The following is a 17,550-nucleotide window of genomic DNA, read 5'->3' as shown; positions in this document are numbered from 1 at the left end:
AACAGGCAAAGCAAGCATACAAATGGAGAAGAGAGTACTTAAAGTAATAAAAGTGATGTAATGAAAATTATTGTGACAGTCATATACACACAGAGTATACATTACATAATATGTTATTGTTTACACATTTTATATTAATACTTGAAAACAGCATGTTATAAATGCATAAATGTAAGTGATATGGCTTTGTCAGTACACAATCCAAAGGAAGGTGATACTGAAGACGGAACACCTAGGAACAGCCTAATATTTTATAACTGCTACAGGAAAATAATGCTTCTAAGCTTACACTGATTTTAACAGTCTTGCAGGGATAGAAATCCACTACTGACATGTCAGCTTTTAAGCTAATATCCTTTGTCAATGAGAAAAAACATGCAGAAACTACTCACTGTAACTGAATGCAAATGGATGCTAATTTGAGGACCAATCCTTCCTCACTTCCATTGTGCATGAGAATATGTCACATCACATTCTATACCATACAGGAATTGTTTCTCTTTCACACCTAGATTTCCTCCAGCCTCTCCAGAAGTTACAAGTAAAAGGAATATGCCTAAATTACTACATGCAAGAAATAGAAGTTAATGAGTTATATTCCATATGGGGTAAGATATCCCATAATCACCTATGGTCACTCTAGAAAATAGCAGTGCACACATCTAAATTCAACTTACACAGACACGTGTGCACGCACACATGCACACACACAAAGTGTACATATAGCAAGAATTGTGGGTGTGCTGTTACTGCCTGCTTCGAGGTGTTCCCCAGTATCAGCCTCCATACAGTTCTACACAATTTTCTTCTTTTAGTACCTCTTCCAGAAACCACTCTCGAATTACCTGAGAGGCAGTTCATCTCCACATGCTGAATCAAACACAAACAAAGGTAAGGTGCTGATTGCAAAAATGACATTTCTGAAAACATGCCTCAGCTGGCTCTAAAAAATCTTGGGAGTTCCCTTCAGAAAATGTGAATTTTCTTTACAGGGGACACAGAAGTAGCTCGCCCACATGAAATCTATTAAATTGTAGTAACTACATTTGACATTACTTTCACTTTACGTTGCACGTAGGTGGCAATGCTTTCACAAGACAGTACATGGAGTGACCTGGATAAAAGATGCAACTATTATGGATTCATTCTTCAATGAAGTTTATCCTTAGAAGTGACTAAACTGATCCAGCTATAGAAGTTGTGGAATAATTACATTTTAGTTAGGCAATATACATTGTATGTACCCTTTACAGCCAGAAGACTACCATCTGGTCAATTAAACATTTCTCTTCAAATCCTTCTATGGACTGCTGCATGAGATTAGCTACAAAAAAAGTAGTTCTTCACTCTGTATATAAACCTCTTTTTCCAAACATTTGCCCAGCTGCTTCTCAAACTGATACCACAGTACTTCTATGACCAGCTTTTTCACTTTTCCATATTCTAACCTACCTATTGTGTGAAAAAATGCCGCCCAAATTCCTTATCTGCTTGTCTCCTCCTTAGTTTCAGTCAATGACCTCTTGTTTTCAAATTAGTCACTATCTCAAGCTGCTTACTGACATCAATACATTCCTTTCAGGGTCTTCTAACGCTCTATGGGGACCCCCCTTCGTGCTCCCTTTCCCAAGGAATAGCCCATGTCTGATCAGTCTTTCTTCACAACTCATTTGCCCCAAACCCTGAATAATTAGGATTGCTTTCTACCACACTTTCCTAGTCCCGATTCTTTTCCAATAAAATCCTCAGAATAGCAAATAACTCAAGAAATATGGCTCTTTTAGAGTAACACCTGACCACTAAACTATATAAAAAAGAAAAAAGCCAAAGAAATTACATCAATAACTTGTTTGCTTTTTGTTTGAAATCTCTATATGCCATAAAGGAAACCATTAAAAATGCAGTCCATACAACATACACTAGGAAACATCCACCAATACCACCCTCCCTGTGGTCACTAATTCATTTCACAACAGAAGCTTGTAGAACATGCTACATTTTTATGTTCATTTTATGAACTGTTGATCAAGGACTCTATAGTGTCAATAATGTGTCAAAAGCTTTCAAGCTTCAAACATCAAAATGTGTTTTGCAAAGGAAATAAGCACTATTTTAAATAGCGAGAGTTCGCTAAGCATCACAGGCTGGACTGTAAAACACTGTCCTATACATTCCCTATACACTTTTGCATGTAGCTGGGGGCCCAGCTCTCATTGTGATTAATTATCTGCTGGGAAAGGCTGCAAGAATGAGCACTATTTGCCTAATTGTGTTTCCAGGGTAACTCATTACATAAAAGTTACAATACATAAATGTAGCTCATTTGAAAAAACAGCCTTACAACATATGATATGTTTACATGGACACTACGAACTTCCTTCAGAAATTGAAATAGCAACATTTCAGATTTACATGGTTAGCATTATTGCTGCTGAGAACTGAAGCAGTCTTGTGGATAGCACAATAGCTCACAAAGCAAAACATAATTTTTTGGCTTTACTGGCCTGAATTTTTTTCCTTTTTCCTAGAGATAATAATCTATCTCACCCAAATCTCAAAGACCGGCAATGTGATCGATTCAAACTTAGAACATGAAAACAATTAAATTTTTAAGTCCTGAATTTTTCTGCTGTAAATTTTTCTCCAATATATCACCTATTTTTATTCCTACTTCTTGCCCTCTTACCATTAAATACCATTTAAAACCCCCCTCTCTTCTACACTATATATTCTCTCAACTACTGTATGACATGTAGTATGTTAAGTTTTATTTTCATGGGAGAAGCTGGATCCTGGGCTGAAGAAATATTATCTCAGTCACCAAAAGCATGTCAGAAATAAGTCTGCTCTAGACTTGTATCAGCACAACCGAACAATAGAATTTTCTCAGACTTTGCATAAGCAAAAATAAGCAGATTGAATCCATTTTAACATGAATATGGGCAAGCATTTTCTTTCATAAAATCCTTTCAGAGAGGAGCTAACCCCACAACTTCATTATGATTGTTAAATCCACACAGCAGATAAGCAAAACCTCAGCAAGGGTTCAGATTAGCCAAAATCATTTGATCATGATGAGTCAGAAGGCGAATTAAGGAATCTTTTGTTTTGCCTTAAAATGTCACGGTATAAACTGCATCTGCTCAGGAGCTGACTCACAAGACCCTCAGACAATAGGGTAGCGGGGGCAAGGAAAGGACTTGGGGAGATAACCTCCGCAGCCAGCCCAGGCCAGAGAGTGTGTGCTCATCAATTATAATCCAAGCTTTTGAATGCGAGAGAATAAACCGTTGGTTCGGCTTTGCTAAATCGAATCTTTTTGCTGGGTTTTAGAATTCAGAAATCAATACTTTAAAAGGATTTTAAAATTCATATTCGCCTTCCCTTTGACTCATCTCGTTCCAGCTCGTTCAAACACAAGAAAATGGATGGTCAGCAAACCCTAAGCAGTTGCTGGCTGGATTAATATCTAAAAATCAAACTATTATCTACACTATCCAAGCCTCTCAGTTCAGAAAAATGAAAGTGGGAAGACTCATAATCTCTTTTTTTTTTCTTTTTCATGCCAGAAACACTCAATAAAAATGTCTTGCAATATATCAGACTTTTAGTCACTACAATAAGCCTGCAGGAAAGACAAGAAATGAGAAAATTCTCAACTTTTCTCTAGATCACACAAAAAGAAAAAACCTGATCAGCTCGGAGTTACTGTCAGTTTGGGGTGAGGAAGGAATATCAAGTAGACTAAATCTAAATCAGTTTATCTTCCCTAGTAACAAAGGATAAAACTCATAAATACATCAAGAACAGTGAAATTCTCAGCAGAAATCAGCCTCAGAAAAACAGTCTCTGTCAAAAATCCAGCAAGCATTGTTACGTACAAAAACAATCCATTATCATTTTCTGTATTTATTTAAATCATGGAAGCATGCATGGAGTTGAAATGAATCACTTCTCAACTTCTCACTAAAGCTTGTCCTAAACTGTCAATGAAATGAGAGGTGACTTGGTAACTGTCTTAAAATTGTAACACCCATGTAAAAACAGTATCACAGTTAAATAGTTATCATAGTTAAATCACGTTGAATAGTATTTAAACGTGTTACTGTAAGACCAGATTCAACACTCTTTCATTTTTGTCATTACTTTGATGGGTATAGGAACAGGGTCTTGTAACTACTCTGCATATGAATCTAGCAAGAAAAATAATTATCGTAATAAACTACATGATAAATAGCAGCACTAAGTTACTGGAGCAACTAAACAAAAGGATCCACTTGCATTTAAAACTTTCCGCTGACACGACACAGGAATGATAGCACTGAATAGGCACCGTTGTTCTCTGACTGTTCCAGTATCTAATAAGATTATTTAATGTGGCTGTTTGGAGTGAATGCACAGATGGAGTCATTCCATTTGCTGCTCGGAGGATAGTGAAATTCATTAAAAACCCGACCCAACAGGAAATCCTTCCTGATGCTGTGCAGAGCCGGCGGGAGTCCCGCGGGCCAGGGCTGCCCGGCTCTCAAAGGCAGCCGGGGGCCAGGAAGGTGTTTGCTGCGCGGGGGCTCCCGTCCGCTCTGGGCGAGCTCGGCGTGCCCTCCCGCCAGCCCAAACCACCCCTCAAGTACACACTTCTACCCTCGGGACTAACTTTTACCGTCCTGCAGGCGCACTAAGATAGCGTGCTTTGCCTTTTTTTAAATTTCACTCCTGCTTTCTCGAAGCGGTCGGGGCTGTCAGACTGATGGGGCGGGTGTCAAGCACAAAATCCTCCCCAGTTTGGTTTCTTTTCCCCCCGCTTTAGGCTTTAGGAACAGGTCCCTTGCTGGCGGTTTTCAGCATCTAAAATAATATGAGGGATGGCAACAGGCAAGATAGTAGAAGATATGAATTTATAACGTGTTTAATAGACTAAGTATTAGCACTAATTCAATGAGCAGTAGGAGAAGAAATTGTAAATGACACAGGCATTTACAGTTAACTGTCTAAGAGAATGCAGGGAAGTAAATCATTACATGAAAAAGGAGCTCCTTTTCTCAACTCACCCTATTAAAAACCCCACTAAAGAGCCAAGGCATTTATTGATTGCTTTCTACTTTCCCACTGCCGAAACTAAGTACTCCTCTATTTACTTTGATTTAAAAATGCATTATTGTCTACTTTCTAATAAACCAGACAGTGGAACAAGAAACTCAAATTATTCTAAGTTTATTCTTAAAAGTCCGTTTTCTTTTTTTTTTTTTTTTTGAAAGACTGAAGGCCTTAATCCTTAAAAGCCTTTTTGAAAGAAATGTTACTAGATGCTGGCCTTGCAGCTGGGCCCAGATTGAAAGTGCACTTACATTTTTATGTTTAGTGCTGAAGGACTCTGAAGTTAGCCCTCGCACTCCACATAAAAGCTTTGGAAAGGGCATTCTTTGCCACTCGTGCAATTCATTCCCTAAGAAAAGGAAATGGAAAGAAAGATTTCATGTCCAGGGCTTCAGGCCTTTGATCATTTGATGAACATTGGATCCTCAACCTGGGCCTCCAGCTTCTCAGGCCAGACAAAGAGGGCCCCGGCCGCACAGGCTGGGCCTCGGTTCCCGCCCGAACAAAACCTTTGGCGGCCGCACAGTGTGACAGCCTGGGAAAGGCCCACCTCAGCAGGGCTGAGATGCCCGCTCTGCCCTTTGATCTTTCATTTAAACCCCAGCCAAAGCACCAGGTCAGGGGATTTCGCGTCGCACACCCCCACGGGCAGAGGGGAGCAGGTCAAGAACAAAATGGGGGTGACCGATCTCCAAAAAGCCCTGTGACGCCTTTCTCTGGCCAGTTTCACATGACTTGTCTGGTATTGTGAAGCGCTAAGCCCACACTTAAAATGGAATTTGACATTACATGGTACAATGGAGTCAATAAATGGCATTCTTCAGTGCTTTTACAACAAAGTCAACCCTCCCTTAAGTGGCTGAAAGCCCCAAGCTAGAAAATACTTCTCATTTACTTCTTTATGCAAGTAAATTGCATATACTTTAAATCTAGTTTTCATTACGGCTTCTCATTGCTGATGGCTGAAATGAGCCGAACAAATACCTAACAAAGGTCTACGTTAATTTTACGACATACCATCGCTCCGATTTTTAAAGACTAGGCTGTCACGTGGCACGTAACAAGCATTGCAGATATCTCCATATTTCTTCACAGAGTGAAAACCTATTTTCCAACGAGCATGAAAAACTAATCCCATCCCACTGAAAAATTTATTTGCAGTACAGTGCTAAGGAGAAGGCAAACACACAACTTCTAACATCAGCAGCAAGTTCCACACGATGGTCACGGGCAGAAAATTCAGTCCACGTTTGACGAGACACGTTAACAGAATCTGGAGAGAAAAAAACAGCTAAACCCTTCTTTCTAAAGGGATAGGATGCCACTATGTCCCACAGGACTGGGATATGCAGGATGCGATAGCAGATGACTGCAAAGCATGGAGTGTATTTTTAGACTACGTTTAAAAATATGTCTATGTTAGAAGATTTTAAACAACAACTGTAAAGCGATTAGAACTCAAAGAACTAAATATCGTTTCTCTATATAAATCAATATACATTTTTACAATTAATATTTTTTCTTTAAATACACATATGTGCATAATGCCAGATCAAGGTGGCTTAACTCGGGTTCAGAACTGAGAAAGGCAAATGACTATTTTTTGTTTATTTTCAACCTCACAAGAGTTCTCTTCCTCTTAAAATGCAGTTCTATGACACTGTGATAGAAACATGGCCAAAGGCATGAGGAAGAGGTACAGTATATAAATAAAGCTGACTATTATGTCTTTTTAACATATGGTCAGGTTTACATGCCCACTTTTACCCTCCTTCCTTTTGAAGACAGTATCAGTATTAAAAATTTGGTTTAGTTCTAACATACAAAGGTTATTTCAGGGTATCTCAAGTACTTCCCACCATGAACCATTTACCAATAAATAAAAAGTAAAGGAATGGTCCCAATCTCTAGAGAATCTATAGACTTCATTTTAAACAAACAACGGTACATATTTATGTTGACAGATGATTTCCCATTTAATAAAATTACATCTCATAGATAAGGAAACTAAGGAACACAGAAGTTAAATAAACTGTTCAATATTGAACAGATAGTGGCAGAACTGGGAACAGAGCATTAGCTGATTTATTTTCAGCCCTCTGTCCTGTTCACTACAGTCTTTTTCCTTCTAAGAGACAAATCTGTGCAGCACACGAGGCCCGGTCTGGTACCAACTCTTCTTGGTGCTTTGGTGGCAATGGGCAGCGACAAAAAGTAATCGCGTTTGACCATCGTGGCTGGGTAGTTGACAGAGGACTAGGCAACAGCCATGAAGCAGCCCAGGACCTAACTCATTTAACCACTAAAAAAGGATTGTACAGCCCCAAGGTATCTTCTAAAAACTGTAATAACTATTTTAAATGATAAATTTTAAAATTCAAATACTTCTCAACAGCACAAAAACACCTGCTCATTCACAAAGCATTTGCATTTGGGTTTGTTGTTTGAAAAACTGCTATGAAAATAAAACTTAAGAACGTTCAGGAAAGAGTACAATTTGCCTCTAATTTATTCTCCGATTTTCTGTGAATATTGCTCTCCGCGTTGTCATGGCAACATAAGCACATCTTTCAGTACCAAGGAAGTAACAAGCCTTTCGATTCTCACCTTTGGCCATTTTATTGAGAACCATGTCAATTAGAATGTAGGTTCCACTTCTTCCTGCACCATCACTGCCAACAGAAAGGAAAAAAGAAAAAATAAAGCCTATCAATGTGCATCTAGACTCAACATGAAGGTACCTGCCCTTAATGTTATACTGTTACACATGGGGGAAGAGGAGAGAACGGGGAGCTAAAGTAGGGTACTGAGGGAGGAGAGAAAGCTTGCACTGAATTAGCACAAGCTGTTCATGGAAGATTAACTATTAGCCTGCATGGATAACAGGGCTTTGTTTTGATTTTTTTAAGCCAAGTCGTGTTTATGCAAGAAAAGCATTTTAAACAACAGTGGAAAAGTCACCAACCCTAAACCAGGATACCGTTTCTGTTCAAAAAGTATCCATATAATGAGCTTATAGTCACTTGTATGTAAGATCAAGAACCACAGAATAAGCTAGACCAGAACATTATCCAGAACGGTCTCAAAATGTCACAGATTGCATTTGAACACAGAGGTCAGAGGGAATGCATACAGAGACCTGCTTGAGAACCAAAATATTTGATTACTGAGGGACAGCAATCTTTCTTCACTATACATCACGAGTGGTATGCTTTTTCTTTTTACCTTTCCCTTTAATTCTTCCTTAGCTGCAATGACCAGAAAAAATATTATCATGTAATTCCTAAGAAACAGCTTTAACTTTTGTGTATCATCAGCCCTTCCTCAGAGATGTAAGACCAAGCCTTTGGAGGGGGAAAGCTCCCTAATCTGAATGCAGCTTGTGTCCTTTTCAGAGAGCAACGTGTAATTGCCAGCGTGATGCTCTTTTAGAGCTGCTGTTAGCAAACATAATTAAGACTTTAAGCAAAAGCTTTTTTTCTTTCCCTCCCCAAAATTTTTACAAAGGTGCATGTGTGACCAATTAGACTGGTATGTAGTTTTATTAATTAAGCCATTATTTTTATTGATAGCTCAATTTGTGTACAAGAATTAATGAAAGGAAAAATAATAGAACAGCGTGAAGCACGTTATTACATTCTGTTTACAGGCAGGCTATGAAACTTAATTTTTGTTAAGTCTCTGTAGACCGAGTTTTTTTTCTTTCAGTTACTAGATCACTGCTTAGAGAAAAGGAGGTAAGGGTAATAATTTTTTTTTCCATGTCTATGAAGGGAACAAAGACACAATCTTATTAGTTAAGCTGAATAATGAGAGACAAGGCAGCAATCAGGCCCAATAAAAACCAAAACTACTGAGCCAACAGTAGACATTTCCATCCATCACAGTAAGGAAAGCACGAAACTTGAAGGCTCTTCATTCTGCATCAAATGTTTCTTTTCTCAGGCCTCCTGAAGGCAAGGCAAACAAGCCTCCTCCAGAGCATTCACCTCTGCAGAGGGCCTCCTCGCATCCAGTGGAAGGTGACTCTGCTGAGCCACACAGGAGAAACAGCTCCCCTTCCTCCTCACTCCCACTCGAAGTGGAGTCCTACATGTCAAACAACCTGCCTCTTAGCAGGGCTGGTTTTCTGTCTTCCTTATCTACATGAATATCTTCGATAAATAAATGCAACATTCTCCTTATAACTGAGAACCTCCAATGGCAAAACCAAACATTAACGTTATTATGGTATAGTTTTCCATTGACCTGCCCGATAGTTTTCGTGTGCATCTACCAGACTGTCAGGCCTAAAGATAATCTGTGCTTAAAAGATTACTCAATCTCTGGGTAGGTTTCCACTCCCTGACATTGCCCTCTTCTTACCATGATCACTAAAAGTAAGCAAAGAAGAAATAAAACATAACTGAGTGTTAATAAAATAAAGAAGACTATGCAAGGAAGGAATGCAAGGAACCACTATCATTTTGAAGGAGATTTATGAAACTGAAGTGCTACTTATATTGGAAAGGGTGGCCATACATCGTTAAGTCATGGCACAACATCTACGAAATCACAGGAAAGGACAACTTGATTATGAAGACAGAACCTAAGTATTAATTAGCATTAAAAAGCAATTGAATTATATTTAATACCTTCACCCTACCTCACTGTCTGTTTAGTGATTCATCTAAAGCTTTAATTTGCCCATTTTGTTTATATCTATATTAAATTCTTACACATACAAAGCTCTCTAAAGCTATTTCAGAAATGGTACTTGCCTGCAATGAACAACTACTGGACAAGAGCGACCCCTGTAGCACTTGTTTACTTTTCTGAAATAAAACAGACACAAAAAATTAATTAAGCATATTACATACTGTTTCCTTAGCCAACTGTCAAAAATAAGCAATAAGAAAAAGCACATATTGCAATCTTTAAAGAAACAGTCAGGTTGATAGTTTCCTAATATAACAAGCAGTTGTTACATACATAGTCTTTTTTAAAGTTTGCTTCTGCTCTGCTGCAGTAGAAATCCCAGAAAACATCCCATTATCGCTGTTGGCTAGGCAAAATAAATGATCTCTTTTCTCAAATGTCTCATATCTTAGCTCCAAAACTAAGATTATCTTAAGATGCTTTAATTTTAAAGCCAGCTTTGAGTTCATAAGCTTGCTCAAAGAAATATCGAGGGGCATCAAACTGAATCCAGAATTAAAAATGGCTGTTCTGGTATACTTTGTACAATGTGTGCTGATTTGTAAAACCAGTTCTCCCCAGAAAGGCGAATACCAAATCTCCTGAAAAGCTTCTCACAAAATTCTTAAATGCAATCTATTGTGGTAAAAATAACTAAAACCATCAGTAAGCTTTACTGCTTTGGTTCTAGTGCAGAAGTCTTACATATTTAATATTTACACATTATTGTCTGCTACAGCTTCCTGGTTAAACATTCTCAGTGGAAAGAGAATATATGTGAAGTCAATCAATAAAAGTACAGCTATAGAACAGGTCTGCTGATATGTAAACTCAGTGAAGGAATTAACTAGTGCTGAAGCAAACCAAGATACTCAGTCTAAGAATAGAGCCCACAAAGTTGGTTTAAATCTATTTAAAATTGCCTTACACAACCCAAAATCCCAAACCCTCTCTTCTGCTCTAGGATATATTTTGCATGTCGAGTATGTTACAGGCCCAAAAAAACATAAAATATGCACACATATGTTAACAAGGCAAGCTGAATAAAGGCTAAAATGGGAAAGCATTGCTTCATGAAATCAAAACCTTTCATTCAATTTACTTGATGAGATGTTTGAGTTTACTGGAGCTAGACGGTCTCCTATAAAACCATTTCATAGGGTTCCAAGGGGTGCCCAGACCCTCTAATAGTCCCCAGCTCAGCACAAGTGTCACACAGGATCCTGACTGCTAAACTGAAGTGAGCTGCTGGAATTTGGCAACTGTGGTATGATGTTATTATGAATTTTAAAGCATAACTAACCTACTGAATCATTTAGTTCTTGGCTGTTCATCTATTCACTAACATCTGTGCTGTGAAAACATGCATATATCTTTAAACATTGCTTACAGTATAGCCTGAAGATGCCTAAACTTCTAAATCTGACAGGGAGTCGAGATACCTGGAACTCAACCCAAACAGGCTACAGAAATGTTGGTGATGTCTCATGAAACTGTGTTTTCACATTCTCCTTTTTATTATTTAAGGTTCTAAGCAAACTTGGTAACAATATTAAGTTCTTGTAATGACTCCCTTTAAACATTAGAATTCAGGCATTTTTCACAATTCTTACTCTTTTGCTTACTGATATAAATCATACTTGCAGAGCCATTCTGTCTTTATTTATATTCCTTGGATGTATGTAATTAACGCAGTAGAACAATGTTCTATGAAATAAGTGGTAAGTCATTGAGAAGCACCTGACTTTAGAAGTTAAATGGCCCATTTATACGTCCATAAATGCATATATATGCAAGCACTACCAAGCAAAACTTCAATGACTTAAGCTTTAGTAGAGTTTTCATATGAACGAACCATTCAATTCTTGATGGTCATATCTGAGGATCATCTCCTTCTATACCATATAAAGCCTGATATTTATGTTTTGTATTGTACAGTAAATTAGATTTGAAATGTCTGTAACAACATCTGATATAGTCAGTCTGCGTTCTCCTATGTGCAGCTGGTCATCCTCCCCCCAACCCCCATCACGCGCATTAGTAAAGAGTCGTTTCTGCATTTAAAGTATTAAATAAAAGCTAATAACTACAGAGGGGTATTTACCATTTCTTTTTCTGCTTGTGTGGTTCCTTTGTTCCTTGTATGGCACCCCTAATATGATATTTGCAAGTTGAGACTAGCCATTACCAAAGTCCTAATATAATTTCAATGACAAACTCGATCTAAACCTATCAGTAAATCAGACCTCCCAGTAAATCAGACAGCCAGAGACACATGTTAGCGAAAGACACCTTATGTTTGTCAGTTTTATTGAAGGCGTTTCAAACATTTTCATTATCACACATTTCAGAAAACACATTAAAACAAAGGATTTCAATCCAGCTGGTTCATAGCTTTGTCTATATATAGTTTATGAAAATATTTAGAAGTGCAGCAACATCTCATTTCATTCTTAGTTCTGGCTAATGAGAGTGAGCTGAAAATTCATCAGTAAGCAAAGTTCTTGAATGTTGAAGAAAATATATATTTTATATATATATACACATATACAGGAAGAATTAACTTAGAAAGAATGATTAGTAATACAAACCAACCCTTGGCTCATTGAGTGAAAAAGAAATCATCATGCAAACCATCAGCAAGCAAAGGTCAGAGGTCGTTAGAGGCTCAGAAAAGGGGTTTCCCACATTGTCCCTGCAGCAGAGTCACAGTTTCCAATGATCACTTTTGTGACTATGCAACTGGGCTCATATTACTAGCTGCAACATCACAAAAATGACACTGGCAACCGCTAATTAGCTGGCAAAATAAGAATTTGTCCATTTTTAAAGTGAGCAGTGTTAGTAAATGCCATTGCACACAGCGAGAAGTGATAGCATAATAGATATATATTTTAAGCAAAGCCCTCACATGTGATGCTAATTATCTTTTAGCTTAGCAGTCCCTCTTTAAAGTGTAAATGTGCTCCCTCTGGGCTCAAGAAATATTTAATTACACATATCAGTGCATGACTAACAAGCTAGTCCAGAGCAATAATGATTGGTCTATTGTTCAAAATGAAATTAGGACTCCAGAAGCATTTAAAACTGACCAGTGGTTTCTGTAGTAGCCTCACCTCTCAGGGACTGTCTTTTGTACAGATTTTTAAAATATATAGAATAATTTCTTTTTGGCAATTTATACCTACATTATGAAAGTATGATAGATTATTCTGCAAGGTTTAATGTATCTGCTAGATGCAAAATCATCTAAAACACTGTCTGATACACAGTAAGAGAAATGTAAGCTTTCAGTTTTCAAAGAGACTTGCAAAATTTACTTCAATAAAAATTTTAAGGTCCATATTTCCACAGACTCTGGGCAAGGTAATTTTGGGAATCCAATTTTTCTTGGTGATGAATTATAAAAAATAGAGGGTTGGTTATGTATATGCTTAATTTCATATATGTATGTGAATATATAAATATACACACATATCCATATATATATACAAACACACTGAATGCACATAAAAACATAGATAAGATTAAAAGAAATGAGAGCAGCCCCTTCCTAGCACTACCCTACTACAAGTAAGGTAGCGCTGTCAGACATTTATTTTGGGGGCTCTGTGACTCAGCTGTTGTAATCCAGCAGAGTTTGTACTTTAAATAGGTAGCTTTAGGTGCAAAACATGTATTGTATAAATTAATTCCAAATACATTATTTTTAGCTATAGTGCATTAGTTTTTTTGTCATTAAAAAACCAGCAACATCAGATGACCAAGAAAACTGAGATTCATCGACCTGCTATTGTGCATGCCAAAATTCCTTTTCAGGCGGAATTTTACTATGCATTCAGTATTATGAGTTCATTGTACAAAATCTGCACGTAGCAAATGATTACAGTACCCTACACTGGACTGTGAATACATATGAAATGAACACTCAGAATTCAATTAAAACTTAACAGGTTCATTCCCATACCGGCTTTAAATGCAAAGAATGGGAGCTCCACTACTTTTCTCATCTAGTTATAATTTTTCTTTTTCAAAGTATTGCACAACACTTCTTCAAGATGGCTATTTAACCCTTACACAATGTCACTCTAAGAAGTGCTTTCTTGGCGATGTGAACTGTGACTTACTGTAGATCTAATCCTGCAGTTCATGCAGGGACCTCAATTCTTACTGCAGCAAGTCGGAGTCGAGGTGCTCCGAACTTCAGATGTCCTGGCTGTACAGGCTCATTTAGAGTCTAGTTAGAATTGCTAGCAGATTTCCCACTAACTTCAGAAAGAGCAAAATCAGACACTGTGTTAGCTCCGTGCTGCAGCCTCACACAGCTTAATGGAACCAATTCAGAATTTTCACTACAGAAATTCACTACAGGCAACTTCCTCAGTACCGCAAGCAAAGGGAAATCAACCTATAAAAATCACATTGAAGTTTGAACCCAGGGAAGAAAACCTTGAAAATTTGATTACAATTTCAACTCCATCCTATGGCCGTGCTTCCTTCCTCCGGTACTGCTTTTGCATTGCGACTCTGTAGCATATCCTTATATGCTTAACTAGCCATAGCTCCTAGTGCCTCAGTACAGCTGTACTCCGTTACTTGACCTGCACCGTGCGAGATGACCCTCTGCTTTGAAAAGCCTCGCAATACGTACAAGACTACTGACGGATGAAGAGTGGCATTTAGTCCTAAATTTTTAAGGGTAAAGTCTTGCCAACAGGCAACTGTGCAACCAGCTCCCGCTGGATATACGCCAGCTTCTCCCCTCAGGTGCAGATGCGTAACTCCGACTGGCATCAGTCAGAGCTTATTGAAAGAAACAAGTTTGGACCTTTTGAGCACTGAGCCCCTTATAATCACTTTGGGGGGTTGTAGATAATATTGTAGTACAGAGAGGAAAACATGTGATCCCACAAACCGCTTGTGGATTGAGAACCAACTCCCCAAACCTCCGGGAGATTCTTTTCATTAATCATAAGCACATCGCTGTGGATTAGCTGATACATGCTAACACCTACACACGATGCACTGGGCACGGTTTGCAATCAAATGAAGATTATTTCGCTCCAGTATTTATCATGCATGGCTTTAATTTTCAAATTAAAATTTAGATAGACACAGCAAACATTAGAGAAGGTGGCAAGGACTTTCAAAGGTTTTGCCTTTGTATGTTTGTATTTTAAAGCCACGTTGACTTTCTTTAAAAGTCCAGAGGGTATGCTTTGTCAACATTTTCATCTGTTTTCTCAAATTTCCACCTTCCTGCAGCCAGAGAAGGTCTAGAGACCTCACTGTTTGATCCTTACGAGCAAACGCTCCCACGGGAATGCTGTTATTGCCATATGACTCCGTTGTGATTTTTTTTTTCCAAGCGTGCTCATACTACATAATTTATTTGTGAGATTCCTGCAATAAGGAGCATGGCGGGGGCCACACAAAAAGCCTGGAAGTTGCAGAATTGATAAATACTTGGAAAACAAAAAAATACAGAAGCACTGAAGAGCTGTACAAAGGGAGCAAAGGTATCAATCTCTAAATGGGAAATGAGTATGTCTTAAAACCAGGCAACATCTATGTGTGAGACAACACTACACATCAACCTACTGCAGATTTTTGTGTTAGTTTAGCACTGTGGCATCACAGGCTGAGGAACCCCCTTTCAAACCACAAATATTTAAAGGACAATTAAAAGGACTAGTTTAGTTCCTCAGATCTGCATAGTCTTAAACGAACTGTCATACTTTGTGCTTTACCTGCGGAAATCCAGAAGCGATCTCGTGGAAGCGGGAACCCTCTGATCGTTCCAGCTGAGGAAGTGGAACTGTGTCACTGTGCGGGTCTCGTTCGTCTGCAGGTTCTTCAGGTAGAAGCTCCTCACCAGGAAATCCTCACACCAGATGTGCTCAGAGACAAGGTTTACCTACACCCCACAGGGAGGAACAAATGGAGATCAGCGATTTTGGTTGCAAGCCATATCTTCAGGATTGGAGGTGTAAGATGTCTGGGATGAAGGAATTGCATGAAAGTTTTACTTTTATTAGCAAATTGGCCATTGCTGGGAATTTTTTAAATTTGGCAATCAGTGTGGTTGTCAGGAAGGGGTTAGCTGCCGCTGCTATTTTATTGAAAACATAAAAAATATTCTTGACAATTTTAATGCAAAAGAAAAAAAATCACTAAACTGAAATTTTATATTGTTATGTGAATACAAAAGACACTGCCTGAAAATATGTTAGACTGCCAGTCGCCTTCTACTTGGAAATGCCCACAATGCATTGCCCAGGCCATTCGCAGAGGTCTTAAAAATCTGAGTTGAATTCACATGAGAAGTGAAGAGTCAGTTTCTTCTGACTATCTAGAAAAGTCTTCTGACTATCTTCTTCTTTCTATCTAGAAAAATAAGCATTAAAAATGCAGCTTCTTTGCAGAGTTCATCTTTTCAGAAAATGAGTTTGTTCACATTTTAGTTTAAATAACAATATTTCTTCACATCTTCCTGTTCTTCCTATCTGGCATTGTGGTATTATTTTCTTCCTCTACTCAGCTGGACAACTGGCAAAATCTGACAGCCATTGTCAACGTTACATTGCAACAAAACTGGTGATATGATATTTTGGGCTAGAAATGTAAAGCAGAAAATGAAAATATGTATTTGTCGTTGTGACTGAGGCGAGAGGCAAAAATAGATAGCATTAATTACTAAAGCTATATAGAGGCTTTTCTATAAAGATATACATATGGCTTTCCTTAGGCAAAATTCACTAGTTCTAAAAATACTATTTTCCTATAAAATATAAATACAGGCTTCTATATTTCAACCACTTGCAAAACCGTTTGAAAAACAAAATTATTGTCCTTATTTTCATTGTAATACTTGGCTCATTATTTACTAGATTTTATTCAGCAGAAACCACCTTGCTATTAAAACTGCACTTGAATTTTTTGCAAATCTAAAACTACTCGAAGGCACATGAAAAGTAGTTAAGAGCCCTGAGCTCAGCCTCCAGGTTAGATCGGCTTAAACACCATTTTGCCCGGTATGAAATCAAGCCATACACTTACTGTCACATTTACAACCAGATATTTTGTTTAGGTACCTCATAGATGTGGTAGAGGTTTGACCCTTCGTCTGGCCAATAGTGGTAGCACTGTTTGACTCCGTTTTCCGTGAGGGGTGTCAGCATGACAATAACGACACAGCCGTTCTCCCAGACCATCTGCAGACAAAGAAAGACACCGTGGCCACATTGTGACTGCCTAATTACTGCGTGGCATGTATAATTACTGCACTCAGACACACAATCAAAATTTATTCCATTCACAGGAAATTTATTTCATTTTCATTAGACACTTTTACTCTGCAGCTGCTTTCAAATCCCTGAATAAACTGGCACCATATTTTGCAGGCGTCCATGAAATATTAAAGAATTTCCAGCGATTTCAATTCGGGTCTTCCACAAAATCTCTCCTCATTCCTGGTACCGTGTTCAGCTGCTTTTCTGTCAAACTTTTAGATCCACAAAGGGAACACTGAACGACGCTTGCAGAACACACAGCTATTTGGGATTTGATGTTTAATACTAAAGCACCATGGACCTACTAAAGTCGCATGTACTGAAAGCTGTTTGTGTACTCAACCCTGTGTCTTTTTACAGTTTGCCACGTAGCAAAAGGTATTAAAGTGCTGCATTGCTGAAACAATCGTAAAAGTTGCATCTGAACAACAGTAAGGAGGACAAGGCAGGAAAAACCCAAACCAAATCTGTTCTTCCAGAAACATTT

The 17,550-nt window shown here is 38.2% G+C and overlaps 1 protein-coding gene across 1 annotated transcript in view; it reads right to left on the bottom strand.

Annotated features, from left to right (window-relative positions):
• Nucleotides 1–17,550, bottom strand: part of PTPRN2 (protein tyrosine phosphatase, receptor type, N polypeptide 2) — a 523,716-nt gene that overhangs the window by 15,036 nt on the left and 491,130 nt on the right. Inside the window, exons 17-20 of the mRNA XM_010563027.1 lie at nt 16,866–16,985; nt 15,522–15,688; nt 9,855–9,908; nt 7,702–7,766 (exon numbers count right to left, since the gene is read on the bottom strand). Of these exons, the coding sequence (XP_010561329.1) occupies nt 7,702–7,766; nt 9,855–9,908; nt 15,522–15,688; nt 16,866–16,985 (406 nt within the window). The remainder of the gene's footprint in view (nt 1–7,701; nt 7,767–9,854; nt 9,909–15,521; nt 15,689–16,865; nt 16,986–17,550) is intronic.

This window comes from Haliaeetus leucocephalus, unplaced genomic scaffold (genome assembly GCF_000737465.1).
Source record: "Haliaeetus leucocephalus isolate CR32 unplaced genomic scaffold, Haliaeetus_leucocephalus-4.0 Scaffold0, whole genome shotgun sequence".
In the NCBI taxonomy this organism is placed as follows: domain Eukaryota; kingdom Metazoa; phylum Chordata; class Aves; order Accipitriformes; family Accipitridae; genus Haliaeetus; species Haliaeetus leucocephalus.
This window is presented reverse-complemented; position numbering and strand designations above follow the sequence as displayed.